The sequence below is a fragment of the Stegastes partitus genome, unplaced genomic scaffold, assembly GCF_000690725.1.
Source record: "Stegastes partitus isolate 25-593 unplaced genomic scaffold, Stegastes_partitus-1.0.2 Scaffold635, whole genome shotgun sequence".
Classification (NCBI taxonomy): domain Eukaryota; kingdom Metazoa; phylum Chordata; class Actinopteri; family Pomacentridae; genus Stegastes; species Stegastes partitus.
In genome coordinates, this window is record NW_007578366.1 from 250,362 (window position 1) to 264,956 (window position 14,595).

General features: G+C 41.9%; 1 protein-coding gene across 2 annotated transcripts; it reads right to left on the reverse strand.

Moving 5' to 3' along the window:
- Positions 1 to 1,422: 1,422 nt before the first annotated feature.
- Positions 1,423 to 14,208, reverse strand: prdm10 (PR domain containing 10). Of its 2 annotated transcripts, none has more exons than XM_008289774.1 (23): positions 14,174 to 14,208; positions 12,882 to 13,021; positions 12,506 to 12,667; positions 12,209 to 12,268; positions 12,015 to 12,119; positions 11,274 to 11,448; positions 10,686 to 10,927; positions 9,806 to 10,006; positions 9,497 to 9,569; positions 8,971 to 9,088; positions 8,763 to 8,883; positions 8,138 to 8,407; positions 7,465 to 7,809; positions 6,606 to 6,761; positions 6,338 to 6,517; positions 6,150 to 6,260; positions 5,797 to 5,997; positions 5,547 to 5,690; positions 4,956 to 5,126; positions 4,340 to 4,477; positions 3,975 to 4,149; positions 3,773 to 3,870; positions 1,423 to 2,560 (listed from the first exon to the last, which is right to left on the reverse strand). In XM_008289774.1, exons 2-23 carry the CDS (start codon positions 12,951 to 12,953, stop codon positions 2,372 to 2,374), a joined length of 3,507 nt encoding a protein of 1,168 aa, XP_008287996.1. In that variant the 5' UTR covers positions 12,954 to 13,021; positions 14,174 to 14,208; the 3' UTR covers positions 1,423 to 2,371. The 2 variants fall into 2 exon arrangements, with proteins under 2 accessions (XP_008287996.1, XP_008287995.1); XM_008289773.1 differs by having other exon boundaries at positions 3,975 to 4,152.
- Positions 14,209 to 14,595: the final 387 nt, after the last annotated feature.

Consider the following 14,595-nt stretch of genomic DNA (forward strand, 5'->3'; position numbering starts at 1 on the left):
CCATCTTCCAATAAACATACTTCTCTCAATAGCTTTGCATTAATGTATGGGAGGGAGAGCTTTTATTTATGTCAGTTAACTGATTTGTGTTCTTCAAATATCGTTTAAACTGTCAAACTTAGATCATCAACTGACATTTCTGCCACTTTCATCAATTTGTCTGCCTCCAGATTCATGTCAGTTAATTAGCAGTTCACTGTTTTTTTAAGACTGACACTTCTATCAATGGATTCAAAGCTTACATTTAACCCAAAACCTCATTAACAGGAGCACATACAGCCTTTTCTACCTCTGTTTTATAACGCTATATTATCTGTGTGCATAAACGTTAACGTAGTTCAGAGTGAATATAAACGTGAACCTGAAAGCCTTTAGCTCGTTAGCTTAGCTTAGCTAATGCTACCTACCGTCAGCGTTTCCCAGTGAAGCCGTTTCTGCACTCACAGCAACGCTTTCTTCCGCCATTTGTGCTGTTAAATTAAACTTCTGCCGCCTACTATCTGTAAAATAAAACTTTTAGAACAGCACTGAAAGGTTTCTACAACTTCACCGAGCGGGCTCTTAGCTCTCACGACGGTTAGCAACTTCAGATTTCAGTTACTCCGCGTCAAGCTAACGGCAAATAAACGTTTTTGGGTTTTTTTCCGTTAAACTGTGAAAAAAATTAATAGTTTGAATTTTAAATGTAATTTATTTCAAAATCAATGTAAAAATAAGTTTTACTGAAATTTTTACTAACATATTTATTTACCTAAAATACACAAAATCCATGGAAAATCAGCAATTAATTAGGACCTTAAAATTATCTTAATTAATTAATTCAGGAAATCTTACAGTGTTATTTTTAACAGTGGGCATAATTAATGTATTTAATTTATTATTATTATTATTATTATTATTATTATCAATAATAATAATAATAATTTAAAAAAAAAACTTCAATTAAACAAAAGCCATGTAAGGTCCCCTTAATTTAGGCAATTAAAAAATAAATAAATAAAAGACATCCATATATTTTCACCAAAATTGTCAATAAAACCATAACTATTAATATACTTTTAGGATTAATAATGGATGGGTTCATTTTCATAGTGTATTGCCACCTTTTGAATGCATCAACTGGAGCCTTTTCTGCATCCCTGTATTGTAGAAAAGTATTTATGTAAAGGAAGCTTAAAATTCTGGTAATAAATGACAGTACAAAGCATAATGGAACATATTACAGTGTGAATGTCACAGAATGATATATTTTATGGTAATAAAGTCTTAGAGTCCGTGTAACTTCTCATAGATCTACATCGACCAAACCCACATTAGTCAACACACTACTGAATAATTAAAAACGCTCTTGCGGCTGGGTAATGCAATGTGGATTTTAATGGAGTTTTTCAACTAAAGCAGTTGTGATTCTGGATTAACTAATGATGTTTAGCACAAATCTTTATTTTGTAAGGTTTTGTGGGGTCTAAAGGTTGGTTACAGTCAGAGATTAATAAGTTTAATTGGAAGGTTTTACAAAATTTTAGATCTTCTAACAGCAAAATTATGCTTTTCAGTATCATGTTCACTTGTTTATTGTGTCTAATGTTCTGGTGCGATTAATTATTGTCAAGATTTAGCAAAAACTAAATAATCTACAGTTAATTCTAATACGAAGAGTCCTGCTTGAGTCTTGTAAATCCAAACGCAAAGCAGGTGGTGTGTGGAAAGAGTCACAGAATTAGCAAAACAGTGCAATCTCAATGTAGGGGAATCGAGTCATGTCCACTCTGTAAATATTCCAAAATGTAAATTAAAGGAGAAAAATCACATCAGGTGTCAGCAACAGTATAGCAACATACAACACAGTGTGTGCAGACTGTCAATGGACAAACACTTGACCTGTTTTTGACATTTTATACTGTATTCTCTTTTAATTTACAATTTCAGAAATGTCTGTAACATTACAAATATGTAAAATTGCCATTTAAATCAGTGTAACATCTGAGCTTCCCATCACTTCTGTAACTCAGCTGCAGTGAAAATCTTTCCAAAAACTTTCCAGTGCATGTATTCAAAACACGTATTAAGTTGTTTATATATTCTGTTCATAATCAAAACTTCACCTGTGTTTTGTCGACTAATTTTATTTTTCTCACAAAGTTCTGGCAGCTTGCACCGCGACAGCTCATTCAACATCGTAACACTTTACAGACACATAAAACTGTGCTGGTTCATTTTTTTTTTTTTTATCTCTGTATGTACACAAATCTATATCCATGTGCATATGACAGCGTATTTGTTCAGTCGTGTGCGTACAAGCTGCTGAGGACGACATGCAGGATCGGTCCGTGGGTCTGCGCTGGGTTTGCAAAGTTCGCCACTGTACAGTTCAGGGTTTTGTGATGTGAACCTCGCTGGTGCCGCTGCCGTTGGTGGTCGTGGTGATGATGTACTGCGTGGTGGCTTGCTGATTGGCCGGCTGCTGCTCCAGATGTTCGGTGTGGGCCTGGGTCGTGCTCTGAGGAACAGTCTGCTTCGTCTCCAGCTCGCCCTGACCCTCGGAGATCACGTAGTGTGTCTACAGGGAAGACAACGGTCATAAGTTATGCAGTAAAGGCTTGTGTCTTTTCTATTTTAACTGTCTAGGATGTAACTCCCATCTGATGTAAAACCCAGTAGGTTTCAAAAAGATGTGCATGCAGAGAAATAATAATTCAGTTCTACAAGTACAAGAAGAGCAGAAAACACATTTCACATGAGCTCAATCAGACTCCTGCAGAGTCACATGAGATTATTGCTCCCAAGTGGAAATTTATCTTGTGCTGCTCACAGCTGTTCACCATGCCGGTAGAGAAAGTCGAACGATGAAGATAAACAGCCAAATATGCAAAGGAAGCAACACCCATACATTAATTATCAAAAAGAGCTAAGTAGTATTGCACACATTATCAGACAAATGATTAAAATAAACACTTGTATTGTAGCAAAGCATATCTAAAAAAGAACAAAACACTGAACATCAGGTGATCAAAAGCAACTTCTTAGTTTGAGTTAGTATCCAGGTTTTTTTTTTTTTTTTTTAAATTTAAAAAAAAAAAAAAAAAGCATTTCTACTGCAACATAAAGTCCAGCACCTCTATTCGAGAACTCAAAATGTTTTTGTGCGGTATAAAAAAATTATAAAGCCAATATCATTTAAAAATGAAAGAAATTGAATTCCTTAGATTTATTTTACAAAAAGTGAAAAAAAAAAATTTCAACATGGACAACATCGTTCAAAGTTCCCAAAGGTGTTGCCAATACTGCAACAAAATTAGGGTGCCTTTACGTACTACAGAAATTTTACGAATTGTCTCCTGTTTGTTTTGTGTAAACACAACCTACAGTTCAACCAAAAAGCATCTGAATTTTTTCAGGTGACTTTTGATCATAGCTAAGTCAATCATGGCTTCTTAGTTCGGATAAGAAACACAGATTTTTTTGTTTTGTTTTCGGCTGAAACTGCTTGATGTAAACACTTTATTTGTGGCTTTAATTACTTACAAATTCTTTATCTGTAAATGTATTTGCTGTAACAGACTGAGACAAATATATATATATCCCATGCAAGACTCAAGCTTCAGGATCTTTTTTTTTTTCTGCATATGTATGTAATCAAGCGGTTTATTTTGAAATAGACATCCACATTAGTTATAGCACCTTATAATCTTGGATGTGTCACTAGTACTAGCTTGAGTCTTAACCATGAAATCATTGGTGAAATTTTTGTTTCCTGACAACGCTCACTCACCGTTTTCACCTGGTTGCTGTTGACTCCAGAGACAGGGGTGCTAGCTTCAGCTATCACATACTGAGCATGAGGTAGAGCCATCATCTGGATCTCAGATGCTGCAAAAGCAAGACGTTAACATATAATTTTCACTGGTAATCACAGTATAAAGCCATCAAAACATTCAGGACCTGATTGGATAGGTGAGCAGTACGAGACTCACAGTAGCCTCGGTAGTTCCAGTTTCCAGGTATGTAAGCGTGCTGCACGGTGCCCTGCTGCTGGGTGCTGCTTGTCTGGAGGGTGTGGCTCTGAGCTAAAGTGACGGGAGTCAGCTGGGCCGGACTCAGCTCCTGATTCGCCTGCTGGGATGTGGGGCTCAGAGGCTGACCAGTAACCTGCTAAAAGGGACAATGGATGGTTATTATTTGTTATGAAGGTTAATCTGTTGGACAGACACTGAAGTTGAAAAACTACCCATGGACTCTTGAGATTCTTTAGATATGGAATGACATGTGATATACATGACTTATGTGCTCTAAATTACCGGTCAACCCGCCACAGAGCCTGTGCATGATGGGGGTTTACCTGGGTGGCACCTTGTCCGGTGCCTGAGGGCTCAGAGACTTGGATGTGTTGCACCTGGATGGAGTGTTGACTGTAGCCATGAGGATCATGCAGCTGGCTCACATCTACAGTCGGGTGTTGGGAATGTGGGGAGGAAGCCTGTGAAAGATGGAGAAAACATATAACAAACATGAGATGCATTTTTTTAAAATTAAATCTTCAAAATACAGCAGGAACTAAAGCACTGTTTACCTGCAGACAGACCTTCCAACCCAAAGCAGTAATTTGCCAGAATGCTCATGATGGCTGCTTATTATTTTCAGCCCTAACTATAACCTCAAATGCTTTAATTTGACTGTAAAGAAAGTTCCACTATCTCTTTAAGTGGGCCACATGAGCCCCTGATTGCCACTTTGAACCAAAAAGGAAAACTTAATTAGGAAATGAGAAGACCTACTATCGTTTAAACACCCATGTGTTGAGTCCTGCTGGGTGCAGGAACTAGATTTGGGTTTAAATTAGGAAGCTCCCAGTTACCAGAGTGTCTGACTGTGATTGGGTAGGAACAGTCAGCTTTTTGAGGATGCATAAACTTTGAAAAAAAAAACAACTATCCAGATGAGGTGTTTAATCTTACCGGAGCTACCTGGACGACCTGCAGCTGAATGTGTTGCGGCTGGGACAGCGTGCCTCCTGCCTGAGAGACGGGGATGTACTGGATCCTCTGGTAGTCTCCCTGCGCTGTTCGGTAGTCTGTGGTTAGTGTTTGAGAAAGCTCCGTCATGGCCTGAGTCAGTAGATCTGTGGTCTGTGGAGAAAATGAATCAAACAGTTAACATCATATATATGTGATTTTCTGGCCGAGTCATTTAAAAAAATAAAATAAAAAATCCTACTAAGGTGTATTCAAATTGTTTGTTTCTACTCCTATTGCTGCTGCTGTATCCAGTTTTTCTGTAACATATAGGCATTTATTTAATAATGTCTTGTTGTTATTCACTTATATTTACAATAGATAGAGATAATGCTGAGTAAACTTATTTTTGAGCTGTTTTACTCTTTTTACAAGAAAACAATGTCGAGACAGAGACAACAGAACATCAGGGGCCCGTACTACGAAGCAGGATTTGGGGTTATCGAGGTAACTTCAGGTTTCTTTTTTTTTTCAAAGTTTTATCTGTGCTTGTGTTTAATGAATGTCTGCAAAAATCAAAGTGTCTTTTCTTACCACTACAGCCTCAGCTGTGGTGCCGTCTGCACTGATGACTGCCGGAGTACTGCTGATCACAGCTGTTGTCAGAGGAGTCTGGATGGCGTTGGCCAGCTGAGCAAACTCTGGATGCTTTTTCCTAATGTGCTGCACCATCTTAGTCTGAGAAACAAGCACACAGGAAGTCGTTTTTTATTGTAAATTGCTGCTAACACGGTGCTATAATCCATCTCTATAAATACCTTCTTTAATAAAGCTTCATACTTACTTTGCTGCTGTACTGTTTGGCGCAGTGTGGGCAGCAGACCGGTGCCGTGGCGATGGTACCGGTCAGCTGGGTGTGTGTGCTCAGCATGGGGTCGGGCTCACCAGGAGCAGCCGGACGCAACTTACGGATGCTGGGAGGTAATTCTGCCCCGGGATGGTTTTTTAGGATGTGAGCTTTCCTCTTACTGGCACTCTTATACACCTGCAGAGAGATCAGGTGTTAGATAGACGGACTATTGTAACGAACGCTGCTCTCCTTTGATTACAATCAGATTTTGCACATTTGGTTTGATTGTAAATAAACTGATTCGTCTCACTCAAAACTCACTGTGCGCAGTCTGGGGAAGAACTAACCTTGTCACAGTACTGGCAGAAGTAGTCTCTGTTGGGTTTGATAATTGGCAGCGTTAGCTCAGGCACGTCATCGATTCTCATCTCTGGATGACGCTTCGACAGATGATTCACCTGTAACCAGATGAATAAAACTAAGTGTGCTGGAATTCATTATCAGATTAAAAACCTGTCTTTGGGCTGGACCTCACCAGCATTCCTCTGCGTCTGAATCCCATCATGCAAACTCTGCATTTGAACATGAAGCTCTCGAAGTCAGTGGTGGGAACCTTCAGTTTCAGTGTTTTGGAGCGGTGGATCCGGTCAGCCTTCTTGGCCTCTCTATCAGGGTTGTGCATGCGCTGCATGTGCTCTCGCAGCTTGTCTTTTCTCTGGATGTCACAGGAAAACAAATTACACATAAGAACTCACATATCCACAAACTAACCCGAGAACCAGGGCTTTCTCTTTAAATCTTACCTTGAATTGTTTGCCACAGGTTGAGCAGAGGAAGTCCTTGCGGTCAGAGTGGCGCAACATGTGCAAACGCAGCTTGTCGGGTCGGCAAAAGGCCTTTTCACAGTCTGGACACTGGAAGATCTTCTCTGAATGGAAGCAGCGGATATGCTTCTTTACCTAAAGAAATGAACATTTTGTTGTCAAAAACTGCAGCAGTTTAAACAACCTGGATTACCAGAGGTGATACCAATACCGAAAAAAAATAGTGGCTCCACGTACTATAGACACTTTACTACTGGGACACTGTGAGCTCATTAATAGTTCAGTGTCCCAGCTGCAAACATCACAGCCTCAATCTCTGATCGTCATCTCAGGAGACTTTAATCATACATCGCTCTCTACCGCTCTCCCCACATTCAGCCAGCATGTGGACTGCCCAACCGGAGACAGTGGGGTCTTGGACCTGCTGCATATTACTTAACTATTGTTATTTTCTTGTACTTTCTTTCTACATTTTTGGATGCTGCTGTGGCGTGTAAATTTCCCAGGTCTGGGATAAATAAAGTATATTGTATTCTATTCTATAAAAAATATCACAATTTTAGCTTAGATTTGGATAATTTTCCTGACTGAAAGGCATGTCACAGATGAGTACATCCAGAACTGTTAGAAAGGTGAAAACCTCCCAGTTCTCTCTGACTTTACTTTTTCTGGCTCTGATAAATGGTCTAATTTTGTTTGTTGTTTGCTTTTGTAAAGATAACACCCCTTTCAAACCCGCTGATTAGTTTTGTGGATCAGAGGGTTAACAATTCACCTTCTGTCATGTCTAAATAACCCTGTTTAGCTCTTCTAAAACCACTGTATCACTTCTACTAACCTGGATGAAGTCAGTGAACGTCTTCTTGCAGGAAGGACAGGTGAAGCAGCCGTCCACAGCGTGAACCCCTACATGGTCTTTAAGCAGGTCCAGCCTTTCAAAGGTTTCTGGGCATAAGAGACAAGAGTAGGAGCGGTTTTCCGTGTGAACCAGCAGGTGGTCCTCCAGGGCCGAGTCATTCATGAAGCTCTTGCTGCAAATGTGGCAGGAGAAGGCATAAGCGTCCCGGCCGTGGACACGCAGGTGCTGATCCAGTTTGTCTTTGTCCCGGAAGGCCTTCCCACAGTGGGTGCATTTAAAAGGACGGAAGCTCTTCCTGATGAAAAGATGCTGCAGCGCTGCGTTCTGAGATGGAGAGAGTAGCAGAAAACCTCAACCATATTCTTTAACATGGATCTGCTGAGAGGCTAATAGATGCAGCGGAGTGTGCAGGAGGAGAAATATCCTGAGACGTCACATGAACATTAGAACTATGGAAACTGACAAAGGGAATTTTTGAACCTTATGTTTCTCTGTATTCCTTCATGTTCACCTACCTGCACATCCATCTGCGAGGGAAGCACGCATTGAGAAAGAGAGACAAACGGTTGTAAAGAGAAGTATGGCCACTATGACACCAGAAAAACTACATCAAAGTGTTGCATTTCAGCAGCCAGTGAATCTCCAGTCTTACCCGTATTCTCTTGGCACGGCGCATGTCCTGCGAGGTGAGGTGGGCGTCTGATTGGCTGCTCTGTGCCGGGTCCTCCTTCAGTGGAGCAGGAAGGTCCGTGTTGGAGGGCGGCGTGACGGACTCTGGGACCGGTTCCCCAGCTGGAGGGATGAGCTGACCCTCTGGCTCGGTCCCAGCCTCCCCCTCCGCCTCCATCTCCACCACCTTCAGCCCGTTCTGAGCTGCCTCCACTCGCTCCTCCAGCGGCTTCTCCGTCAACTCCAACATTTCCTGATTTAAAAGGTAAATGCAAAAAAGCATCTTTTAAGACATGTTATTATCTTATCAGTAAAACTATTTATTCTTGTCACTTAATTAAGTATGATTCAGTGTTTTTGTCAACCGTCCAGAATATTTTTCCAGTAAATATGAGCTTTTTTCTATCCTTAACTTGGTATCAGATAACTGTAGAAGAACATTTTATGCTTATTGTGTTGTCATTATGATTCTAGTAATGTATTCAATTATAGATTAGATTAATCTGCCAGTTTGATCCAAAAAAAATGTCTCAATTCTCAGCCTTATAATCTCCAACTCGGTAAACTAATTGATTAATCACCACAGTTTATTTTAATGCCTCTCTTACTGTTGTTTTGTCTCCGCTGGAATCTACCGGTGGATCCAAACGTATGAATTTAGGGGGCCGTCCAGGTCTCCTTCCTGTGCCAAACCTCTTCCTGCCTCTTCCTCGCCCCCGACCTCTGGATCTGGGTGACGAGAGTCACAGTGAACAGGTCATATGAGCTAGAATGTTGCACAAATCAAAGTAAAATTACAGCAACACAGGATTTTACCTGGAAACAGAGTTTAACTTGTCGTCGTGCATGTTGAGATGTTGCTGCAGTTGTTCGGAGCTCACAAAGCGGCGGTTACACTCATAGCAAGGCCAGTTCTTCTCTTGCTCCCGGAGCACTGAAGAAAAACAAAAGAGAAATGAAAACCAGGAAGAATCACAACAACTAACATTTCCTGCTCATGCTGATATTTGTGTATGGAGACACATCAGCAGCACTAAGACGTAGTGTTGTCAAGCGCACACACACACACACACACACACAAAAATAAACAAATCACAAAGCCACATAAAATAAGGGAATCCAACACCATCGATTTTCAAAGGCCACAACATAAGAAATGACACTTCTCTTTTACTAAAATGGAGAACTCAGGATGAATGAAGTAGAGAAAGTAGCTGGAGTTGGACTTCTGAAAACAGGGAAACTGGCTGAAAGTACTTGCAGGGCGCATAGGCGAGGTGAGTGAACAGAAAAACAATATTAACTCAATATTTAAAACAATGAAATTCAGCAACTGACTCACCTTTTCTCTCTTCATCTGTAACGTCATGGATCTTTTGGTTTACAAACTCTGCATATGACGCTGCGTACCAAACCTGCAAAAGGATTAAAAACACAAACTCCACTGGCTTACTCAGATATTCTTAACTTTTCAGCTCTAAATCGTCATTTGCGTCCATCACGATTCAACTGAAATTAACTGAATTGCTGCTTGGTGCAGTCTGTACAAAATAACACACTGGCCGATGCTTTTCAAAACAGCTGCCTGGTGCTGCTGAAAACAGACTGTTGATGTAATGTGACACACAGAACTACACCACACAGCACTGACCTTCAGCTCTTGTTTGGGTTGGATGTTCTTGATGGTTGTGTAAAATATCTCCGAGCCGTACTGATAGGCCACCAGGTTCTGCTCCAGGTGGTTCTGAGCCGGTCTCACAAACATCATCCAGTTACAGCTGTCTTCATCAGAAAGGTCGAACCACATGTCATCGGACTTCTCTCCGTCCTTCTCTGCATCCAGCACGCACAGCTGAGACGGAAGACACAAAACAGGTCATAGATCCAGTTAAGAAAATATGCAAACAGTTTGGATTTGAGATTGTCACATTCTGTGGCAAGGAAGGTTTTCCAACCAAATATCGGAATTTCATGTGTAACAACAGACAAAGATATAAAGTTTCAAGTAAACTAGGACTTTGTGTTTCAAAACTGGCAGAAGATGGTGCATTTTTTTACATGAACATCTTGTAGTCCATCCATCCATTATGTATACACCGCTTAATCCTCACTAGGGTCGCAGGGGTCTGGAGTCTATCCCAGCTGACTCAGGGTGAAGGCAGGAGACACCCTGGACAGGTCGCCAGTCTATCACAGGGCCACACTTAGAGACAGACAACCAAGCACACTCACATTCACACCTACGGACAATTTAGAATCACCAGTTAACCTCAGCATGTTTTTGGACTGTGTGGGAGGAAGCTGGAGAACCCGGAGAGAACCCAGGCTGCACGGGGAGAACATGGAAGAAAGATCCTGGGTGTCCTCACCAGGCGACCTTCTTGCTGCGAGGCAACGATGCTAACCACCGAGCCACCTTGCAGCCCTACATCTTGTAGTTATATAACAAAATACACAGCTAAAAGTTGAGTTTTATAGCATTCAACTGACAGCAATCCAACAGAAAGTAGTCCTGCACAGTGATGACTTACTTTTAAATGAATGTAGTGGTCCTGCAGTTCATTCTGTGGAACCAGCGGTCCCTCCACAGGACCGAACTGTGTTCGCTTCGGGATGCGTCTCTTGGAGAAAACTCCACCCAGGAAGCGATCGATGTAGAGGACCAGAGGCAGACTGGCCCTCGCTTTGGACAACACCGGCCGGTTGGGGATGGGATGCAGAAGACCGTGCTTCAGACAGACTGAGGGGTTTGCAGTGTTACACTCCTCGCACCCTGAGAGGCCACACAAAGGACAATGTGGTGAGTTGGAGTCTTCATTATAGATGGAAAAAGTTAGCGGTACTATTTTGGTAAGGAAATCGTTTTTTTCATTAAACATAAAAAAAAAGTTAGGTTGTGACGATATGCAGAATCAAATACAAAAGCTCTGCTGCAAAATACCTCCACTGTTGATGAACTCTCAGTGTAACTATATAGAGAGTCTTTATACCCCAATTTGTTTTGACAACAGAACATAACGTCTGTGATTTTCATGACAAAGACTCTTTGCTCAACATCCTCCGCTGTCTGCTCTACATGAGTGACAGAATGTTGACAGGCGACCGTGGATTTCACTCACAGAGGCTGTGCGGGTTGAATGATTGAGGCTGACGTGGCTCCCAGTCATCCATCTCAGAGTCCTCGTCCTCATCTTCATCTGAATCGTCGGTGGAGTCCGTGGCCCCGAGGGGACTGGTGGGAGGGTCTGCGATGTCGGCCATGGATGTGAGCGAGTTGGACACAGACAGCTGCTCCTGCGTGTGATGATGAGTCAATGTTACCTCAACTGCTCTCTTTATCTTTATGCAGACAAGGCTGACAAACTTTCATCTTTAGGCGAGGCCTGTGCACATGTAGCAATGCAAAAAAAAATTTAATAAAAGGAACGCTAAATGTATTATTGGATATTTTTACACAGCGAGCTTTCATTTAATTCATTTAATTTGAATTTCAGCTCATTTATTTTAAGTCTTTGGTGCACTGATTTTGCTATTGTCTGACCACAACTTTCAAAATGTTACTTCTCTGTATTTCTGAAGAGGATTCTGGAATATCATCAACAACAATTTATTATACCCGCACTGCAAATATGTCAAAGAAAATCTAATCAGGGCTGGCCCTAATTAACCCAATCACGTGCTCAAAAACAATAATGGTTTTGTTTGCATGCGTTTATTAGAAACTAGGGCATATCATTGTGTAAATATGCGATGGAGCCATTTGTGCTTGTGTTTCCCTACTATGTGTGTGTTAAAAGAGAGAGCAGAGAAATGCTGTTTACTTGTCTGGGAACAGCTGCACACAAACACCGTGTCCTCACCTGGGGAACTGGCTCCAGGATAGCCTGCGGAGCGTCTGCCACATTACTGAGAACATGCAGGTTGGCAGCGTTCATGTTTTGCCCACTGGGCAGCAGAACTGTGACCTACAAATGAGATTCAGTTGCTTCATGGTTCTGCAAAAACAGCGCGGCACACAGTGAGTTAGAGACGTGACAGTGGCTGCTAAGCTTACCTGCTGAGTCGTACCGTCCTGCTGAATGTACGCCACTTGTGGCTGATCAGCAAATACAGTCTGAAATAAAATTGAAAACAATGTGGTGAGCTTGTATGCTTTGTAAATTTCAAATAAGAAGTGAGAAGATATTTCTATAGTTTTGTACGACATGACAAGAATGACTCTCATAAAACCCTTGAGGTTAACACTAAAGCCCACCTGTCCACTTGGGCTTGTTGATGTAAGTATGAATGGCATCTAAATGTCACAATGTCAACTAAAAATATCTCCCCTTTAAACAGGATCCCCTCTTACCTGAGTGCCATCTGCAGGGTGTATGTAGACCAGCGTGTGCTCTGCAGACTCCACTGATGTATAGGAGTTCCCATCTGCTGTATAAACCACCTGCTGCTGTGCCCTGTCCGCCTGATCTCCACTGTACACTATCTGTGCCACCGTGCCACCTTCAAAATGCACCTGCAACACAAAACACAAAGTATTCAAAACATCTGCAACATCATTACGTATGTTAACCTTCGGTGGTTTACGGAAGCAACCATCCACGACTTAAGGCCAGAGGACAGACATGAATTTCCTGAGTGTGTGTAAAGACATTATTACACGTGTCATCTTTGCAGCGGCTATGACTCTAATCCAGCAGCTCAAAGACAGTTTAAACTGGATGGCAGACCTGTGTGGCGTTGCTGGAATCATTGTTAACAGTCGGACTCCACACAGCGGAGGGTTCCTGCTTGGTCTCCATGGCAGCACAGTGAAGGCCTGTCGCCAACCACGTCACCGATCACTTCTCTCCTGAGACGACCAGGGAGCCTGCAATGCACGCAGATAAGAGGATTTGTGTTATTTTAATGACAATAACGTAACATGGTGATGACAGCTCAGACAAAAGGAACATACAAATGGCTGGTTTTGGATTTTAAAGGGATTTTGAGACTGGAGCTTTATAGATGGTTTAATATATCAAGCCAGGAAGCAGCATTGCGACTTTGAACAAAGATGTTTATTGGAAAAAAAATGTGGATAAGCCTGGAGAAACTTATGAATGGATGCCTCTACTGTGACAGCTTTCTTATGTACTAGGCTGGATGTGTAGTGGAGGCTGTTTAGCTGCAACACTGAGGCACTGCAGCAGGCATCTCTGAGCTGAGAGGCTCTGAATTCAACCCCACATGCCATCTGAGACACAGATTTCGGATCTCCGGACAGCAGTTTATCTCGGCCGCCGGGACGTGCGAGCCAAAATAAAGCAGCATGTCTCCCGGTGTACAGAGCGGTCACACAAGACTCTCAGCGGGGGTACGAGCGAAAAGGCGCCTTTCTCCGGAGGCCGCCCCCGAAAACGGCGTCAATATCCAACCGCATGCCGGTACAAAAGCCACGGTGAAAAATCACGACTCTGTGAACTCATTCAGAAATCTAGTTGGTATAATCAATAATAAATTTATTTCCCCCCTATTTTAACCCCGCAGGTTCTCGGTCCCAACCGGACCATACCACAAAAACCAGCGCCGTAGAAACCCGGGCATTTACTGCACCGCAACATTAGCATTACGGCCATATAGTCCCAAAGTAAGGCCGCACAGGGAGACAAACATAACTTGTCAGGCCGCATTACATGGACCGCATTTCACTATTTTTAACAATAATGGTTTTGAAGCGCTAAAGGCCCGAATTATTTGGGTAGACCCACCCGTCCCCCATTTCTAGTTGAGCCCAGCCCTTCAAGTCTACTGTGAACAAGGAAGAACGGGCTCCATTTTGGGTGGGACTAACAACAACAGCTACATCCGAAGAGACCTACTGAAATAACGCATATTTTCTACCGATACAAATGCGCTAAAACAACCAACACATGCTATCCACATCAACAGAAAGACTTCGGAACTGTCGAGTTACAGAGCGGGTCGACTAGTAATCTCTGGGTTTCTTACATTTTGTGGAAAACGTACAAGTTGTTCTTACCTCAGAATGGTAGCTGCAGAGATGGCCGCATTGCATATATTTACATAATCTGCCTAGCAACACGCAGGAGCGTGGCCTCTGATTGGTTTGTACTTTCTGTGGAGCAAAAGGAGTGAAGGGTATTTTAAAACGTATTTACAAAAAATAAGACTTTAAATATTCGAGAAAATTGTACAATACGTGGGGAAAGTTAAGTATGTTGCCGCCAACCTTTCTTTAATTGGAGTTGTAACTTTTCAATTTTAGCTGCAACATTTTCAGCCAATCAGAAAAAATGCACTCTGAGGTCGGCCAATCGAATTAAACCTGTTGTTCAAAGAGGGTTTTTTTTCTCATCGAATTTGACTTGACACTTTCTTATACTTTACCACAAGTTTAGTTATTGTAAGCGTTAAAATATATATTTTTTCAGAATATTTTCG

Coding starts and splice junctions, on each gene's coding strand:
- prdm10 (XM_008289773.1), bottom strand. CDS start 12,953: ATGGAGACCAAGCAGGAACCCTCCGCTGTGTGGAGTCCGACTGTTAAC. Junction 12,668..12,881: donor ATTCCAGCAACGCCACACAG/GTCTGCCATCCA, acceptor TTTGTGTTGCAG/GTGCATTTTGAAGGTGGCAC. Junction 11,449..12,014: donor TCCTGGAGCCAGTTCCCCAG/GTGAGGACACGG, acceptor CATCACACGCAG/GAGCAGCTGTCTGTGTCCAA.